This window comes from Schistocerca americana, chromosome 10 (assembly GCF_021461395.2).
Source record: "Schistocerca americana isolate TAMUIC-IGC-003095 chromosome 10, iqSchAmer2.1, whole genome shotgun sequence".
NCBI classification, from domain to species: Eukaryota; Metazoa; Arthropoda; class Insecta; order Orthoptera; family Acrididae; genus Schistocerca; species Schistocerca americana.
Window position 1 is genome coordinate 147,343,739 of NC_060128.1, and position 16,988 is coordinate 147,360,726.

Sequence of the window (16,988 nt, forward strand, 5' to 3'; positions counted from 1 at the left end):
TATGTCACCCCTCTTTAAGATCAATTTGCCAAGTAACATTTCACGAACTCATTGCATAGACGCGTCTTGTTGAAACCATGTTCCCTGGTTATAACGAGGAAAGTTTTGCAATTCAGAAACCAAAGAATCATTTAGCATCGTAACATAACGTTCCAGCTTCACTGTATGTCTACTCTCGTCTTCGAAAATGTATGAGCCAATTATTCTTCGAGCCAACATCACAGCCCATAGTGTAACTTTTGGCGAATGAAGGCATTTCTCATGCTTCTGTTTAGCATTCGTTGCATTCCAGTAGCGGCAATTTCGCTTATGAACGTGACCGTCCGGGTGAAAATCAGTCTCATCAAAAAACAAGTTATTGTTAAATGAAGGGGACTCTGTCCCATCAATAACGAATTGGGGACTATGTCTGACATCCTGAGACTTTAGTTCTTGCACCCATTGCATTTTGTAAGGGTGCAGTTTAAAGTTTTTTTGCAGGATTCAGTGCAGTGATGGTCTATTCACATTTCAAGAACTTGCTCTTATACAGATGGAGGGCTCAGGATCGTCACGAAGAGACCGATCTACAGTCTCTACAGATCCGCCCATTCTTGATGACTTTGATCGCCCGGATTTCAGGTTGCCCAGTGTTGAAGCGGTCTCCTCAAACGTTTTGATGCATTTGCTGGTAAGTGGAACACTAAGAGCATCATTTACATAATGCAAATCCACGATCACTGCAACATTTCCTCCGTGTTGCAGTCGCCCAATCATCTCGCACACAGAACGCCCCCCCCCCCCCCCCACCTCCCACCCCCCAGTTCTCCTCCGAGTTGTTGCGCATGCGCAGAGACCTTTTCAAATATAAATTTTGTTTTGAGACACGCTGTACAATACATGTTCATTATAAAACAAGGATATGTGAGTAATTAAAGCGAAATGTCTGTAACAAGCTGAAAATAATAGGTAAATAGCAAGTAAAATTAAAACACCGAAACAAAAATAAGTTGGTGCGGCTCCAACACATACGAGACGTTATTGATAGCCACTTTCTATAATCCACAATCCACTCATAGTCAGTGTCTATAGAATCACAATAATTTCCTATTGTTGGATGTCTCTTGAAGAATGTCTTTCCTGGGCCACACTCTTGATGCTGTACCATTGCGTCGTACATTTTTCAGTCTTCCTCGCCCTTTCTTTGTCAATGTCCTCTTCCTCGCCCTTTCTTTGACAATGTCCTGTACTTTCTCCACTCCTCTTCTTATTACACCCATGGTAACTCCTGTCTAAGAACGAGACGGATTGCTATAGAACTCACGATAAGGTGGACGAATGTAGCTCTTCATCTCCTACAGATTTTTCGATTTCTCAAATTTTGTTTCAAACTCATCTTCATCCAAAGGCTGTGGAGAGCTGTTGATGGGGAAATAATACCGGACCTCGTAAAATTTACTTCTGTAAACACAAGATTATGACTTAGTGAATAACTGAACTGCATTGTCAAAGGATTTTCTTCGCTGATTCAGATTCGCCTAGTACTCCTCTGTTCCAGTTTGTTTACTTCTGCTTCTTAAGGAATTTTATCCTTTGCTGTGGCATCAGTGGCTTTAATTGAAAGTTTTCTGCTTCCATTTCGACCAAAGAAAATTTTTTCTTGGCTTTCTTTACTACTTCCATCATGCCTTGGGGAACAAATACATGTTTGAAGTGTTTCTTTGCTTTTCAGACAGACCAAAATCTTTATAAGTCGATTTTGCCTCATTTCAGAATATGGCCTATTTAAACATGCATGAAGTATTACTATAACTTAAGTCATCTTAAAAGCATAAACATAAGGCTATTGCTGTGTATAATACCTGAACCTTTATTACAGATAGCAGTAATTTCGCTTTCTGTCCACCACTTGACTTATACTAGTTGCTTGCAAAATGCAGTCCAGGCATACGCTTAGAATACAGCACTATTCAGGAAATCACTTGTACTTCTTTTACCCAGAAGAGATCCACACTTTAGTTTTCCAAATGGGCATTTAGATAATTATCTTGTGAAATGTCACTTGTGCCACTTCTACTCTCAGCACACCAGTTGATCATCCTGCCACAAGTGAAATAGATGTGTGGCCCCAATGCGATAAATGACTGCAGAGTGCGTAAGTGGGTGAGAACTTTCGAGGAGAGCAGGGAAAATGTTCGTGATGAACCGTAATCAAGCCGGCCATCAGCGATCTCAGAAGATTTGCTCAAAGCTGTGAACGATAAGATTTGTGAAGACTGGCGATTCACAATTACAACTTTAGCCTTGGAACGTCAGAATATGACTAGAACAACTTTACACAAAATTGTCTCTGAGAAGTTGCAATTTCGCAATTTGTGTGCACGTTGGCTTCGCAGGCTGCTTAATGATGACTACAAAACAGATGGAATGGCTGGTGCCCTTGATTTTTTGGACTGGTATCATAAGGAAAGTGACCAGTTTTCATTGTCACAGGGGACGAGACGTGGATTTGTTGCGTGATTCCAGAGTCTAAACGTCACTCAATGCAATGGTGTCACATGACATCTCCAGTCAATGTCAAGGCCAAGCAGACAGTCTCAGCATGCAAGGTGATGGCAGTTGTCTTTTGAGATGGACATGGAATCTCGTCAGACAACGTCATGCAGAGAGAGCCAACAGCAAACACAGCCGCTTACTGCGCTATGCCGGTTAAACTTTGACTTGCAATGCAGAATAAGCGACATGATCTTCTGGAGTGTGGAGTTTTGTTGTTGCATGATAATGCCAGACCCCATTCTGCCATTCACACCCAAAATATGATCCGATCTTTTGGACGGCAGCAGATTGTTCACGCACCATACAGTGCAGACTTGATGCTGAGCTATTTTCACTCGGTCCAGTACTTAAAGGAGTTTTCCTGCGACAAGCGATTTGCAACAGATGAGAATGTGGAAGATGCAGTTAAAGACTGGTTATCCACTAAGGTGGCAGACATCTAGGGATACGAAAGCTTGTAGAACGTTATGACAACTGTTTAAACAAATATGGGAACTATGTAGAGAAATTGAGAAACATGTAAGGAATTAAATAAAAGCATTTTTTTAATGTTTTAAAACTCAGACTTTCTGAATACCCTCGTATTTGCACTTACAGTGACTGGAGTTTAACACTATCTCTCCCACGAATTTCTTCTGTGGTCCAGATTGAAAACAATCACAAGCCGGATCCGAACCGCAGGCTGCCAATTGCCCACTCATGATTTAAGCAATACTGGGTTCTATTAGTCAAATATCCATTAGTAGGGGGACAACCTTCGTGCGGGTGCATTTGTTATTGCAGGTTGCCTGCATCAGGGGCAGGCATGCACTCAGGGGCAAACCTAGTGTTCTCCTTTGAGTGATAGGTACGTAACCTACTGTTCTCCTCTGACTGACAGGTCCTTAGCCTATTGCTCTGTTGAGTGATTTTCCAAGTCAGCACATTTAACCTATTGTTCCCCCACCCCCTTCCTGAGGAGAACAATAGGTGAAGTACCTGTAAGTCAAAGGCGAACAATAGGTTTGCCCCTGAGTGCATACCTGCCATGACGTAGGCAACCCACACTAACAAAAAGCACCTGTACGAAGGTTGTCCACCTACTTCCATTCACTATGACAACAAGATGCATGCACAAAACCCATGTCCCACCTGCTTGCAGAAAGTGTCGGACACAAACGAGGTGTGTGAGAAAACTAATGAGTCTGATTTCTTACCTATCAAAGCTTTTATTTTTTTTTTTCAAAGAACAGTATTGTCCCCTTCAAAGTAGTCCCCTTCGGTAGCTAAACATTGGTGGAGTCATTGTTCCCAGTCTTTGCAGCAACACTGAAAGGCTTCAACTGCTAGGGCTTTTATGTATGTCAAGCACACTCATTTGAATGTCCTCCAGAGTCCCAAAATGACATTCTTTTAAGACATTTTCCAGTTTTGAGAAATAAATGTCACAAAAACTCAGATCAGGTGAATAGGTTGTCTGTGGGACAACAGGGATGGCATTTGGTGTAAAAAATTCCGCGATGGACGTGGCTGAGTGACGTAGGGCATTGTCATGATGGAGCATCCACTTGTCCGCATTGTTCAATCTCGGTCGATTCACCATCTTCTTGAACCTTTCAAGGACATTTTTGTAATACATTTGGTAGACAGTTTGTCCTGGAGAAACATTCTGAGAAGAGCACATAGACATTCGAAGTTTTCTTTGGTTTTTAAAGTTGAAAGTCTCCCTGAACGAGATTCATCTTCAACACGTTCTCGGCCTTCCAAATATGATTTGTGCCAACGACAAATTTATGCTCTTGTTAAGGATTGTTCACCATAGGTCTGTTTCAACTTTTCACAGGTCACACTCGCGGATTTCATAAGTTCAACACAGAAATTGATGGCAAAACGTTGCTCTAAATTCCACTGTTCCATTTCCGTAACATACAACAAAAACACAACGTCACTGAGAGTGCACTCAAAAATCACTTGATGGCTGTAGGGGGTGGAAACTCAGACTGAGCATCTGGAAGGGGCGAACACACCAGTCTACTAGTTGAACAGCACAGAGTTTCCAGATCGCTCGCAGTGTTGTCCGTCTCATTACTTTTCTCACACACCTTGTGCGCCAAGTTTGAGAGGAAAAAGCACTGTGCGGACACCCTGTGGAGACGGTTTGCTTTTGTGCTACAGGGGCAGCAGCGCTGTCTCGCACGCTGATGGAGCTTGCAGCACAGGCGGAAGCTGCAGACGCAGCGGTGCCTGAGCCGACAGTGGACGCTGACCCTGCAGACACAGACGTAGACGCCACAGCAGCGCCGGCCACAGCAGCCGCTGGCAACAGTGACGATGCTCCCACCAGCGTTGCACCCACAATGGACCGCACGGAGATCGTCACCAATCTGCCCAAGGTCTGGAAGGTGAGTACCGCAGCTCCTCAAAGTGGAGAACAATGGAGCCAGTCACACTTAACGAAATATCCTGGGCTATTAGTTCTTGGTCAGATGAATTTCTTGTTGTCGCCCACGTTTCATCCTCATCTCCAGAAGACAACTCCAGGGGATTGGATTGGATTGTTTGGGGGAAGAGACCAAACAGTGAGGTCATCGGTGTCATTGGATTAGGGAAGGATGGGGAAGGAAGTCGGCCGTGCCCTTTCAAAGGAACCATCCTGGCATTTGCCTGGAGCGATTTAGGGAAATCACAGAAAACGTAAGTCAGGATGACTGGACGCGGGATTGAACTGTCGTCCTCCCGAATACGAGTCCAGTGTGCTAACCACTGTGCCACCTTCCTCGGTGGTAACTCCAGGGGTGGCTGTGGCTTTTCTTTACACATAACGACATGGTTGATAGAAAATAAAAAATATATTTAACAGATTAATTGTTTTCTGAAATGGAAAGCTTTTCCACGATAAATTTCGTAATCGTTTTAACTCTTAACATTAAACAATGGAAAATCCAGGATGGAATGTGACAATACCAGAGAAGGAAAGTTGCTACTCACCATATAGCGGAGATGTAGTAGATAGTGTCGGAAGTTCCATGCGGTTTTTCGCGGATGATGCTGTAGTATACAGAGAAGTTGTAGCATTAGAAAATTGTAGCGAAATGCAGGAAGATCTGCAGTGGATGGGCACTTGGTGCAGGGAGTGGCAACTGACCCTTAACATAGACAAATATAATGTATTGCGAATACATAGAAAGAAGGATCCTTTATTGTATGATTATATGATAGCGGAACAAACACTGGTAGCAGTTGTTTCTGTAAAATATCTGGGAGTATGCGTGCGGAACGATTTGAAGTGGAATGATCATATAAAATTAATTGTTGGTAAGGCGGGTACCAGGTTGAGATTCATTGGGAGAGTGCTTAGAAAATGTAGTCCATCAACAAAGGAGGTGGCTTACAAAACACTCGTTCGACCTATACTTGAGTATTGCTCATCAGTGTGGGATCCGTACCAGATCGGTCTGATGGAGGAGATAGTGAAGATCCAAAGAAGATCGGCGCGTTTCGTCACAGGGTTATTTGGTAACCGTGATAGCGTTACGGAGATGTTTAATAAACTCAAGTGGCAGACTCTGCAAGAGAGGCGCTCTGCATCGCGGTGTAGCTTGCTCGCCAGGTTTCGAGAGGGTGCGTTTCTGGATGAGGTATCGAATATATTGCTTCCCCCTACTTATACCTCCCGAGGAGATCACGAATGTAAAATTAGAGAGATTAGAGCGCGCATGGAGGCTTTCAGACAGTCGTTCTTCCCGCCAACCATACGCGACTGGAACAGGAAAGGGAGGTAATGACAGTGGCACGTAAAGTGCCCTCCGCCACACACCTTTGGGTGGCTTGCGGAGTATAAATGTAGATGTAGATGTAGATGCTGAGTTGCGATAGGCACAACAAAGAGATTCACACAATTTTAGCTTTCGGCCATTAAGTCCTTTGTCAGCAGTAGACACAAACAAACACACACACACACACACACACACACACACACACACACACACACACACGCGCACACACGCACACACACACACACGCACACACACGCAAACGCAACTTGCACACCCGTTTGCAGTCTCAGAGAAATGAAACCACATTTCTCTGAGACTGCAGACGTGTGTGCAAGTTGCGTTTGCGTGAGTGTGTGTGTGCGTGTGTGTATGTGTGTCTACTGCTGACAAAGGCCTTAATGGCCGAAAGCTATAATTGTGTGAATCTCTTTGTTGTACCTATTGCGACTCAACATCTCCGCTATATGGTTAGTAGCAACTTCCCTTCTCTGGTATTGTAGTTCTTAATATTAAGAGTTAATATTAATTTTCTTGAAATAAATTTCCGCTATTTCACTGTTAATTGTTCATTTATTGTACACAATCATGAGTTCGGCTTTGTATCCATTCTCAAGTGCACGACAAACTGAAAAATATCACAATATGTCTGACCTCTCTGTGACATGTCATCGTAATGAACACGTTTCTCGTCTTATTGACCACTTGTCATATTATAGGATACGAGTACCAATCCACGATATGAAATGTGACTGACGTTGTGCGCCATTAGAAATCCTTATGGGGGAACGACGGGGTGACGGTCGAAAAAACTCGAAACCTTTCTATAACGGAATTCGAATGTATATACCCTGAAGAATTATTCCCCAAAATATTATGGGGGAACTCCAAAAAATAATTTACTGAGGGTTGTATCGTATACTGCTATATGCGAACCTGGTCTATTATACAGAGGGGTCAAAAAAAATGTATCCACTGTTTAAAAGTCCATAACTGCCAAACTAATTGAGGGAGTTGTCTCATCTTTGGTAGTGTAATAGTTTGTAGTTCCAGCAATTGGCACACAAGCGTTGTATTGCATTGTTTTGTTTTGTCAGATGACAGTCGCCAAATAGTCAGCGTTTTGTTCATAGTTGCACCTAGTTACTCGAGTAAACATGGCTGGTGCAAGACTTACATTCGATGAAAGGAAGTCAGTTTTGTAGTGGTATTTTAAGTATGAAAACATTAATGAGGTTCAGTGGCAATGGCAAAATGAGTATCAAACAGAGCCACCGACACATTTAACGATTCGTCGCATTTGAGGCAAATTTGAGGCTGAAGGCTGTGTTAAAGATGTACACAAACAACGATCTGGATGACCTGTAACAGTGACAAGTCCAACTAACTCCTGTCGTGTGTTACAACAATGCACTCGCTCACCACAGAGTCGCTCAAGTGCTCAGCGAATTTTGAAGACAACAAAGTGGAAGTGCTACATCCCACGATTTCTATGCGCAGTGAATGAGGACGACCCAGATCGTAGACTGGAGTACTGCGAGTGGTTTACTAACATGGTGCACAACGATGAAGAGTTTGCGGAGATGATTGTGTGGTCTTATGAGGCACAGTTCAAACTCAAAGCTACAGTAAATCGCCACAATTGCATGTACTGGGCCGCCGAAAATTCGAACGTCCATGTAGACAAAGCCGTGAATTTGCCAGGAGTAAATGTGTGGTATGGGTTGTCTTACCGGGGCTCGATTGGGCCATTCTTCTTTGACGGTACAGTTACCGGTGAGGTGTACCGTCAGAAGCTTCAGACATCCATTTTACCTGCCATCCGAGACTTGTACGGAGACGGAGGAGTTTACTTTCAACAAGATGGTGCCCCAGCCCCCTACCAAAATCGTGTTAGGGCGTGGATGTTAATGGTGACCATTTCGAACACCTACAGTGATATCTTATAAGTTGGACTTTAAACTACACTTTCACCAAAAATGAGACAACTCTGTCAATTAGTTTGCAAAATATGGACTTTTAAACAGAGAATACATCTTTTTGGACCCCTACGTATTACACGTGAGCTCTGTGAATGCCCAATGAACGTCTGAGTTGGGGATCTACTGTGCAGACCGTCAATTGCGGCAGCGCGGACTGATGAGGTGTCTTGTTCTCGTGCTGTGCCTGCAGGTGCTGATGGAGCTGCTGAGCCAGCAGCAGGCTGCAGGCGAGGCGGGGGATTCCCCGGCCGACGCCGACCGCGACCCCGCAGTGGATGACGTGAAGAGCCACTGCTACAAGAGCGTCGACACGCCGTACGGCCCACGGCTGGTGATCAGCGTCAGCCAGACCTTCCTGCGCCTCAAGGAGCTCATCCTGGAGAAGAAGAGCCTCCAGCGGGAGCTGTCGCGCCTCCAGCAGCTCAATGGCCACCTGGAGACGGAGCTGGGCCGCCAGCAGCAGCGCCTGTCGCTCGTCTCCTCAGAGCTGCGCAAGACCTGGGGGGTGAGAGAGGCTTCGTACACTTTGTAAAACTGGGCAGTTATGATCGTGGCGCAACGCTGTGCTGTCGTTTGTTCTCGTGTCTTCGCTGTTTTTGAAAGAAATTGATTTTTAGTCTCTGCTGTGTATGGGAAACAAACTACTGTAACGTCTGTTTCGATGAAAATTGTAAGATTTAGTGGCTCTGTCAACTTTTTTTTTTTTTTGGCTTTGATAATTTTTTAATATTCGATTATTTCTCGTGGTCCCCATTACAGCTGTAGTGCTTTCTTTCATGACACTTTGTCTGTTTACTTTCCGATAGTCATTTATTGTTGTAACAGACTCTAAGACACAAAAAAAACCACCAGGTTAGCCGAGAGCACTAATGCGCTGCTTTCCTGGACTCGGGTAGGCGCGCCGGCTCCGCCCGGCAGATTAACAACAGAGGCAGGAGTGCCGGCCAACCTGGATGTGGTTTTTAGGCGGTTTTCGACATCCCACTAGGTTAACACCAGGCTGGTCCCCACATCCTGCCTCAGTTACACGGCTCGCAGACGTCTGAACACATTCACACTATTCCATGGATTACACTAGACACAGACAGTTGGGGTACACTAATTCCGTCTTGGGGGGTACGGGGTGGCGGCAGGAGGTGCATCCGGCCACCCCTTAAATTAACCTTGCCAAATCTGATTCACCATGCCGACCCTGCGTCACTGCGGCACAAGCAAAAGAAAGAACTCTAAGACACAAAAAAATAACACACCACAAAGGAATCATCCGGATGCGATGGAAATCGGTAGATGTAATGTACATGTACAAATAAAAAAAGGATTAAAATTTCAGAAAAATTGAATGATTTTTTCAAGAGAAAGAGCTTCACAAATTGAGCAAGTCAACAACACGTTGGTCCACGTCTGGCCCTTACGCAAGGAGTTACTCGGTTTGGTGTCAATTTATAGAGTTGTTGGATGTCCTCCTAACTGATATCTTGGGAAATTCTGCCCAGTTGGTGCATTAGATCGTCAAAATCTGGAGCTGGTTGGAGGCCCTGCCCATAATGCTCAAAACGTTCTGAATTGGGGAGAGATCGAGCGACCTTGTCGGCCAGGGGAGGGATGCGGCGACCTTGTTTGGCCAAGGGAGGGTTCAGCAAGCATGAAGACAAGCAGTAGAAACTCTCGCCGTGTGTGGACAGGCATTATCTTGCTGAAATGTAAGCACAGGATGGTTTGCCATGATGGGCAAGAAAATGGGGCGTAGAATGTAAAAATGCAGAGTCTCATAGCCGTAACACTGAATAAAGTTCTCAGGTCTCCAGTTGCATCAAATGATTAAAATTGTATGAGCTTTTTGAGCCGCCCAGCTAAACCGGCAGGACAGGACAGGTAGTTTAAGTTGTGGAAAGGGGCCAACGTACGCGGCTATCAGTTATACTCGAACATACTACCTTTTATTTGATCAAACATTACAAGAGGCAAGAAATTAAAAAAAAAAAAAAGAAACACAGTTTTACTTTTGGGAACTTAATTAGCAGCTGAATGCGGCATAAAATATCATGCCTCAAGGGCAAGACTACTTTAATTTAAAAACTGCTGAAAGCCAATAACTTAAAGCTCAACCAAAATCAGAAATTTAAAAGGCAAAGCCTTATCTTAAAACAGTTCCTTAACTAGGCTGAAGGCCCAAAGAATCTGACACTTTATTAAGGCTCAATAACATTAATTTTAAAAATGACAAAGGCTTTACGTAAAACAGTTCTTAAATTAGTCTGAAGGCCCAAACCATCTGACGCCTTAAGGGCAAAACAACCTTAATCCAAAAATCGGCTAGAAGGCATACAAGTACAAACAACAAGAACAAACAAGAGAAGGCAGTATGCCCATCGGCGCTCGTAAGTTCTGAGGGTCAGCCTGGAATTCAAACACTAACGCTCGCTTAGGTGAGACACGCAGTCGGCCCAACCGTTGCGATCCGACAACAACCCAACCGACAGACAGTCAACGAACCCACCGACAAGTTAACCTCTGCTTCACCCAACCAGCACACAACAGGGAGTTCGATAGAACAACGTAGAAGGTATGAGTGCCCACAACCAGTTACACATTGAGCTGTCAAACTACACACTAGCTGGACAGCAACAACACGATGAGGAAAATACACTGCCTGAATTTACATCAATGGCCAGGGCAGGTAACTGGAACATTAACGGCGACAAGGCAGAAGATTCCGCTGGTGCACTTCAATTCAAATAAGAAAGTACATTTAAACTACACTGGAGGGTGGCTAAAATTTGCCAACTTGAAAACACACGTTGTTGCTTGTGGGTATATCCCAACAGCCTACAACAAACTCCAAACGACACAATGTGAACAATTGTGACTTGCTGGTAGATTAAGTTAAAAGTCAACTTTCATGTCGAGAATCGGTGAGCCACGAACCTCGTAGCAATGGGAACAGCACCACACACTCCGGCACTGCATAGAGGCCGCCAGTGGGCCCGGCCAAAGTACATGCCGCAGAGATTTCCTCGCTACTCCACGCCAACCGACCAACTGCCCAGGCCCAGAAACAGTGAAAGGACCAAGTATATGTTGGCCCATGAGGCGACCAATCGAACGACCAACCAACTGTTGTCCTGCTCCAATCTCCCTCCATCAGACAGTTCGTGTCTGTCGCCAGAGGTCGGAAAGCACTGGCTGTCGGCTCCTCACGAGTGCTCTGTCCCCCAACTTCACTGCTGCTGCGTCCCGACTGCACTGCTGGTCCATCCCGAACTGACTGCCAGACACACGACGACCCGGAAATACTATCGGTCGCTCCAGATATGTTACGACAGTGCACTTATTGATACGCAGTGCTGCTGCCACTCACGGGCAGGTAAGACGGGAAGTTAGTGACTACAGTAAATGGAATAAGAAAACGAGGCAGCAGTATCGTAATACAAGATGACAAAGAATAAATGGGATAAACGCGTGCCTTGCGCGGCTCACTTTTGGCCAAGCACTCTTTGGCTATTTTCAAGTGGTACGGCTGCCGGTGGGCTGTGTGTACGCCCCTCATATACACTACCTGCCGGCTGTGACGACACTGGTATCCGCATCATTGCCACTGGTACTCGTACCACGTGAGAATGGCCGAGGAGTGTTTGGACAAAATTTCAGGTAATTTTAGTCCCTTAGTAGGGCTTAGAATACCATCAGCATACCACTGTGCTGTAAGGGTGCCGCAGATGACGACCAAAAAGAAATGGAACCTCCAGACAATCACTCTTGGTTGTCAGGCTGTGTGGCAGGTGACAGGTTGTATCCTACCGCTGTTTAAGTCATCTCCAGACATGCCTTTGCTGGGCATCAGGGCTCAGTTTGAAGCAGGACTCATCTCTGAAGACAATGCTACTTTAGTCAATGAGATTCCAGGTGCAAGATGTGTGTGGAGATGCACATGACATCAGTGGGTAACAATCTGATTGTTGCCCACCATATGGCCTGATTACAACGAGTGATGATCTGCAGTGCCATATCTCTTCGTAGCAGGAACCCTTTGGTAGTCATCCACAGCGCTCTTACAGCACAACAATACATTGACCATTGCCTCCATTGCCTACACATTTTTTGGTTGCCCTTCACAGTAAGCCATCCTGTGCTTACATTTCAGCACAATAATGCTCACCCATAAATGACGAGAGTTTTTATTGCTTGTCTTCGTGCTTGCCAATCCCTACCTTCGCCAGTAAGGTTGTGGGATCTCTGCCGGCCGCGGTGGTCATGCGGTTCTAGGCGCTCCAGTCCGGAGCTGCGCTGCTGCTACGGTCGCAGGTTCGAATCCTGCCTCGGGCATGGATGTGTGTGATGTCCTTAGGTTAGTAAGGTTTAATTAGTTCTAAGTTCTAGGGGACTGATGACCACAGCAGTTGGGTCCCATAGTGCTCAGAGCCATTTGAACCATTTTTTTGTGGGATCTCTCCCCAATTGAGAATGTTAGGTGCATTATGGGTAGAGCCCTGCAACCAGTTCTAATATTTGACAATCTGATGTGCCAATTGGACAGAATTTTGCACAGTATCCCTCAGGATAGGTTTTAAGCAGTTTCCATAAATCACTTATTCAGAAAAGTTAATAGGCCTTTCCATAAAGGAGACAGGCTTCTTTCCTGACTGCAATAGGCTTGTACACCAACCTTTATCTACACTCATGCTCATAAATTAAGGATAATGCTGATACATGGTGAAACAGCGCTCTGGTGGGCAGTTTGCGGGTTTAAATTACGTCGGGGTATGACCGTGCGGTGCATTTGACCTGCGGTCGTCACACGGTGGCGCTGGCAGCAGTCCACATACGCAGAGGTGTGTTGGTGCATGTCAGAGTACGGTGCAGTGAGTAAGTGTGCAAACGTTTTCAGACATGCTAATGGTGACTGTGTTTTGAAAATGGCTCAAAGACCACATATTGATGACGTTCTGAGGGGTAAAATACTAGGGCGACTGGAGGGTGGTCAAACACAGCAAGTCTTAGCACAGGCCCTCTGTGTGCCACCAAGTCTGACCTCAACATTATGGCAACGATACCAGCAGACAGGAAACATGTCCAGGTGATACAGTACGGGAAGTCCACAGTGTGCAACACCACAAGAAGACCGATATCTTACCATCAGTGCCCTCAGACGGCCACGGAGTACTGCAGGTAGCCTTGCTCGGGACCTTACCGCAACCACTGGAACAGTTGTCTCCAAATGCACAGTCTACAGATGACTGAACAGACATGGTTTATTCGCCTGGAGACCTACAAGGTGCGTTCCACTGAACCTTGGCCACAGGAGAGGCTGTAAAGCCTCGTGTCAAGAACACATTACATGGTCATTGGAACAGTGGTCCCAGGTTATGTTCACGGATGAGTCCAAGTATAGTCTGATCAGTGATTCTCGCCCAGTTCCAACAAACCTTACACATAATTTCAAACGTTTTCCAAACTTTTTCTCACTGATGACAACACAAAATGACATTTTTGCTTTTTCTGCAGTAATACTTCATCATCAGGCATGTTGTTTTAATTTATTACTTCTTTACTACTAACTCTATTCACAATGTATTTTGCAGACTGTATCCACATATACCACTGAACATAACTGCAAAATTATATCATTGTTGTTCAGGAGATATGGTGTCATAAAAATTGGGGTGTATGAAAAACTAGCTTTTGTTTGAAATGGAGTGCAAATCATCCATACTATGCTCATCCAGGGTCTGATAATGAAAACACTTAGTGACTCTCAACAAATTTTAAATATAATTTTAAACCTTTCTAAACTTTTTCTACCTTATACTCTTGGCATCAGATATTTAACACATTACCTCTTTTGTAATCAGATGTTTAGAGATGTTTTCTACATGGGAGCCAGATTCTCTAAAGACTTGGGGATTAACATGGGAGCCAGATTCTCTAAAGACTTGGGGATTAACTGGATGACTTCACTAACATTTCTTTAACAGTATATCTTAATATAAATTTTCATTGATGATTCTATATGAACATCTAATGCTGTGTTCCAGAATGATGGGTCCTTTTATTTTGTTGCGTTGTTTTACAATGCAATGATGGGAGCATTTCATGCTCAATGCAATGATGGAAGCATTTCATGCTGCAATTGTTTTCAATCAGCCAATAGTCATCTTCTGCATCTTCTGGCTGTCAATAGCTAAAAAGAGGAAACAAAAAATCATCATATAATCTGTAAAACTGCATGTCTACAGGACAATAAATGATTGATAAAAATGTATGTAATGGCAAATGTTGCATGTGAATATCTGTTTTGTAACCAACAATGTTGAAGATAACAGTCAACCTCTTACTTCTTGTAATGCGCCCCATATGAACTTTTCGTGTTCATCACGCCCTGTCAAGGACGTAGCCAAATGGGGGGTCCAGGGGATCTAGACCCCCTTTAACCTAAATCAAATTACACACGACCTAATTTCCATGTAGTGAAATTGAAAGGTATTTTTATTTTGAATCACACAGTGAGAAAGGGATACAATCTATTGATAGTGAACAAAGCCGTCAACAGATTTAAACCAGCGCTTGATTTGTCGTGATACACAGTAACAGTATCTCTGATAAAAAAACCTTAAAATAGTGTTTTAAGACGACTAAATATGACTAAAAACACCCCCATCTCCCCCTCCCCTGCCCTCTCTCAGAAGGTCACAGTACCGGGACCTCTTTTTTTTTTTTTTATTACAAATAAAGCACTGATTTAAACTATCTATACAGCCATAGCACTATTGGCTGTTGCCCATCCCTATTTTAGCTAAGACCAGTTGTTGGCCTTACTTGAGCTCAGTTGTTGTTTTGTTAACCAGTTCATTTCTTACCTGCAGCTGAATTTAATGTAAGTACTGCAGTTTATTGTTTTTGTCCTAAAAGCTGTTATGATAGTTTCTAATGGATAAGTTTGTAACCAGAAAGAAGAGGGAAACTGATTTTGATCCACCCACTATCTTTATGTTAAGTTAAAAATATGTGTGCACTACTATAATAACATAATTACATATCTATAGCAGTTTAATGTTAGCCCTGGAGTCATTATCTGGAGGCTGGTAGAACTTTGGGGTTGCAATACATCAGTATTTCACAAGGCAGTGGAGCAGTGAACATCATTATAAATAACAGTACTTTAAAATGAGTGCATAAAAATTTACTAGGATTTGCTTTTGTTGCCCAAAAATCACGTTGATCAGCAAAAATATTGCCCAACAATGGTTGCATTTCTTTAACAAAAAATTGTTCAAAATTCTATCTTTAGTTACCCAAATGGCAAACTAATAACCAGTCTGGTCATGCAGTTGGTAATCTTCTCAGTTATGAAAATCAGTTTGATACAGAATGATAGGGAGGGATTTGTGGAGAGCAGGTGGTGTATATGATAACAGCACATCTGATAGTTTGATTTGTTTCCAAAAGATTTTTTTCAGTGGGCTGTTCGATTTCATCTGAGCCGAGTGTGCTTTGCATCCCTCTTGTAAGACTAAAGGAATTCTATGCACAATTAAATCTTAAAATATGCCTGCATTCAAGCATTATTAGATGATCAAATATGCAAAATTAAAAATAAAATATGCACCATCAGAACTCCATCCTTTGTTGTGATGCATTTTATTTTATTTTAAAACAGTGTACATTCACCAGTTTTTCCGAATTCGCCATTGACTGGGTTAGCTCTGTTCATTGAACCACTGAGCTAGCAATCTATGTATTTGACAGATGAGGTGGTTCGAATCTATCTGCTGGCAACCTCGAAAATGGTTCTCTGTGGTTTTCCATTTTCAGTTTAGGCAAGTGCTGGGGTTGTTCTCTCTTACTATAGGCTACAGGCAGTGCCTTCCAAATTCCTTTCTTTCTTGAGAGATTCCAGTTCCCTTAAAGATGCAGCTCCTCAGCTTAAATGAAAGGAGCTGCATTTAAGGCACACTGAACATCCTTCAGAGACTCCCAGCACCAGAAGCCATACAATAAATAAATAGTAATCCAAATTTTTCTTGTTTAGGTTCGTGTGCTTATCTGCTGGGACATTCTTCAATGCGAAAGTGACAGATGTATACTTAAATGAGGAAATTTGGGAAAGTGTAAAGTTGAATAATTCCAGATTCTTTGCATTTTTGCCACAAAATTTGTTCTAACTTCTCTTCTACATCTACAAAGATACTCTGCAAGCCACAGTATGGTGCAAGGCGGAGGGGACCCTGTACCAGTTGTCATTTCCTTTCCTGTTCCACTAGCAAATGGAGTGAGGGAAAAACAATTTTCTATATGCCTCCATATCAGCCCTAATTTTTAGTTTCTTATTTTTGTGGTCCTTACGTGCAATGTATGTTGGTGGCAGTAGAATCATTCGGCAGTCAGCTTAAAATGCTGGTTCTCTAAATTTTCTCAATAGTGTTTCTTGAAAAGTATGTCGCCTTCCCCCCCAGGGATTCTCATTTGAGTTCCTGAAGCATCTCCATAACACTTACATATTGTTTGAACCTACCAGTAAGAAATCTAGCAGCATGCCTCTGAATTGCTTTGATGTCTTCCTTCAGTCCAGCCTGGTACAGATCCCAAACACTCGAGCAGTACTCAAGAATACGTTGCACCAGCATCCAATGCATGGTTTCCTTTACAGGTGAACCACTCTTTCCTAAAATTCGCTCATTAAAGTGAAGCTGACCATTCACCTTCGCTACCATACTTCTCACAT

The 16,988-nt window shown here is 43.6% G+C and overlaps 1 protein-coding gene across 2 annotated transcripts in view; it reads left to right on the forward strand.

The window, feature by feature from the left end:
• Positions 1-16,988, forward strand: part of LOC124552408 (plectin-like) — a 219,495-nt gene that overhangs the window by 167,694 nt on the left and 34,813 nt on the right. For both annotated transcript variants that reach the window (XM_047126671.1, XM_047126672.1), the window contains exons 12-13: positions 4,690-4,916; positions 8,460-8,774. In XM_047126671.1, the coding sequence (XP_046982627.1) occupies positions 4,690-4,916; positions 8,460-8,774 (542 nt within the window). The remainder of the gene's footprint in view (positions 1-4,689; positions 4,917-8,459; positions 8,775-16,988) is intronic.